The 2250-nt window shown below is 43.2% G+C and overlaps 1 protein-coding gene across 1 annotated transcript in view; it reads left to right on the top strand.

The window, feature by feature from the left end:
• LOC103602791 (citron Rho-interacting kinase) overlaps window positions 1–2250 on the top strand; it is a 157200-nt gene that overhangs the window by 147231 nt on the left and 7719 nt on the right. Inside the window, exon 37 of the mRNA XM_008587228.1 lies at window positions 1457–1596. Coding sequence (XP_008585450.1) covers window positions 1457–1596 — 140 coding nt within the window. The remainder of the gene's footprint in view (window positions 1–1456; window positions 1597–2250) is intronic.

Below are 2250 nucleotides of genomic sequence, written 5' to 3' on the forward strand. Positions count from 1 at the left end.
GTGCGCATACGCATGCATGCACATCACCTTCTTTCTGAACCATTTGAGAGTAAGTTCAGGTATGACCCCAAGTTCTTCAGCATATCAACCTAAGGACAAGGGCATTCTTTCACATATTCATGGTAATAATTTTTTTCTCTCCTTTTGTTGGTGATACTGTTTTTTTAAAGGGAAAAACAGTAATGTATTAATTCAGTGTTTGAAACATCCACAGTTAGGTCTTGTTTCAGGCATGGCTGGATCTAGGGGCTGAAATAATATGGTCAGGACCTGACCTTTCTTGATCTCTCATGATAACAGGTGGGAGCTCAGATCATTTCCTGTCCTCCCCTTCCCTACCCTTTTTCCTTTCTCTTTACCATCCTCTTTTTTCCTTATTTTATTCTTTAGAGTAGTTTCAAATTCACAAAGAAATTGAGAGGAAGGTACAGAGATTTCCCATATACCTCTTGTCCCCCCCACACATGCACAACCTCCCCCACTACCAACATCACTGACCGGAGTGGTACATTTGTTAAAACTGATGAACCTGCATTGACACATCATCATCACCCAAAGTTCGTGTTTACATTGGGGTTCACTCTTGGTATTGTACATTTTGTGGGTTGGGACAAATGTATACTGACATGTATCCACCACTGTGGTATCATATAGAATAGTTTCATATGGTACAATTTTTGCATTCAGGAAATTTAACCCTTGCTGTAATACAATTATCTGATATAGTGCCCATAGTCAGAGTTTACCTGTGGCCCCCATAATGTCCTTTGTAGTATTTTTTTCCCCAATTCATGATCCAAATCGGGATCACGCGCTGCATTTTAATCATGTCTCTTTAGTATTCTTTAATCTGGAACAGTTCCTCAGCCTTTCTTTTGTCTTTCATGACATTGGCATAGTTGAATTGTCCAAGCCTGATGTTTGTAGAATGCCCCCTCTTTGCCTCCCAACTCACTCTTTCTTTACTTATCTTGGGAGCCTTTTTGAAAATACAGTTCACATTCTTCTATTTTATGTCTGCAGAATTATTTCCCCCCTGGAATCTTGAGGAAAAGGCCAAATGTTTTCATCCTAGATCTAAAATGGAGACCTAAAATGTGGTTATAGGGGTTTGTGGAAAACTCAGGTCTATCCGCATGGCCGCCTGTGGCTTGTGTTTGTGAGTAGAACTGGAGCTGCTGTCCCTTAGCTTTACTAACGGCCTCGTGCTGACAAGAGGCTGTTCCTGCCCCCTCAGGGGAAGAGCGGGCGCTGTGCCNAATCTTGAGGAAAAGGCCAAATGTTTTCATCCTAGATCTAAAATGGAGACCTAAAATGTGGGTATAGGGGTTTTTGGAAAACTCAGGTCTATCCGCATGGCCGCCTGTGGCTTGTGTTTGTGAGTAGAACTGGAGCTGCTGTCCCTTAGCTTTACTGACGGCCTCGTGCTGACAAGAGGCTGTTCCTGCCCCCTCAGGGGAAGAGCGGGCGCTGTGCCTCGTGGATGTGAAGAAAGTGAAGCAGTCCCTAGCGCAGTCTCACCTTCCCGCCCAGCCGGACATCTCGCCCAACGTTTTTGAAGCTGTCAAGGGCTGCCACTTGTTTGCGGCTGGCAAGGTAAGCTCTCCTCAGGGCCACAGCTGGCAGCCGTTCTTGAACTTGGCACTGCCCCTCTTCCTGCAGTGCTTATTGACTTGACCTTGGAAATGGAATGTGCTCAGACAGGGTTAAATTTCTATCGCTTCCTTTAGGCACATGAAATAATGTGTGGGGCCTCAAAATTTGCACAGGCTTTGAATCTGAAGGAAGTGTCTGAGAGAACAATGAGAATAAAGTTAACAACATAAAAAAATAAAAGGATGATCACTGTTTAAAAGAAGTGTTTGTGGGTGTGTCTGATGAGCCTTTTTTATTTTTTAAATCTAACATGGAACCCCATGTCTGAACTGAATGAAAGGATGTTTCATTACTAGAAATTTACAAATTCTAATTTATGACATTGTAATAGTTTTCTGTTGCTTATAACAGAATACCTCAAACAGGGTAATCCATAAAAAGGAATAAAACTTATTTCTTACTGTTTTGGCGGCTGGCAGTCCGAAGTCCAGGGAACACATCTGGTGAGGTTCTTCTGGGTGGGAACTCTCTGTAGGGTCCTGTGGTGACCTGAATGTCACATGGTGAGAATGGGCTGAGCAAGAGAGCTAACCTCCTCACTTATTCTGCTTTTAAAGCCATCAGAGCCACGCACATTACTCCATGAATGGATCA

The sequence above is a fragment of the Galeopterus variegatus genome, unplaced genomic scaffold (genome assembly GCF_000696425.1).
Source record: "Galeopterus variegatus unplaced genomic scaffold, G_variegatus-3.0.2 Scaffold4303, whole genome shotgun sequence".
Taxonomy (NCBI): Eukaryota; Metazoa; Chordata; class Mammalia; order Dermoptera; family Cynocephalidae; genus Galeopterus; species Galeopterus variegatus.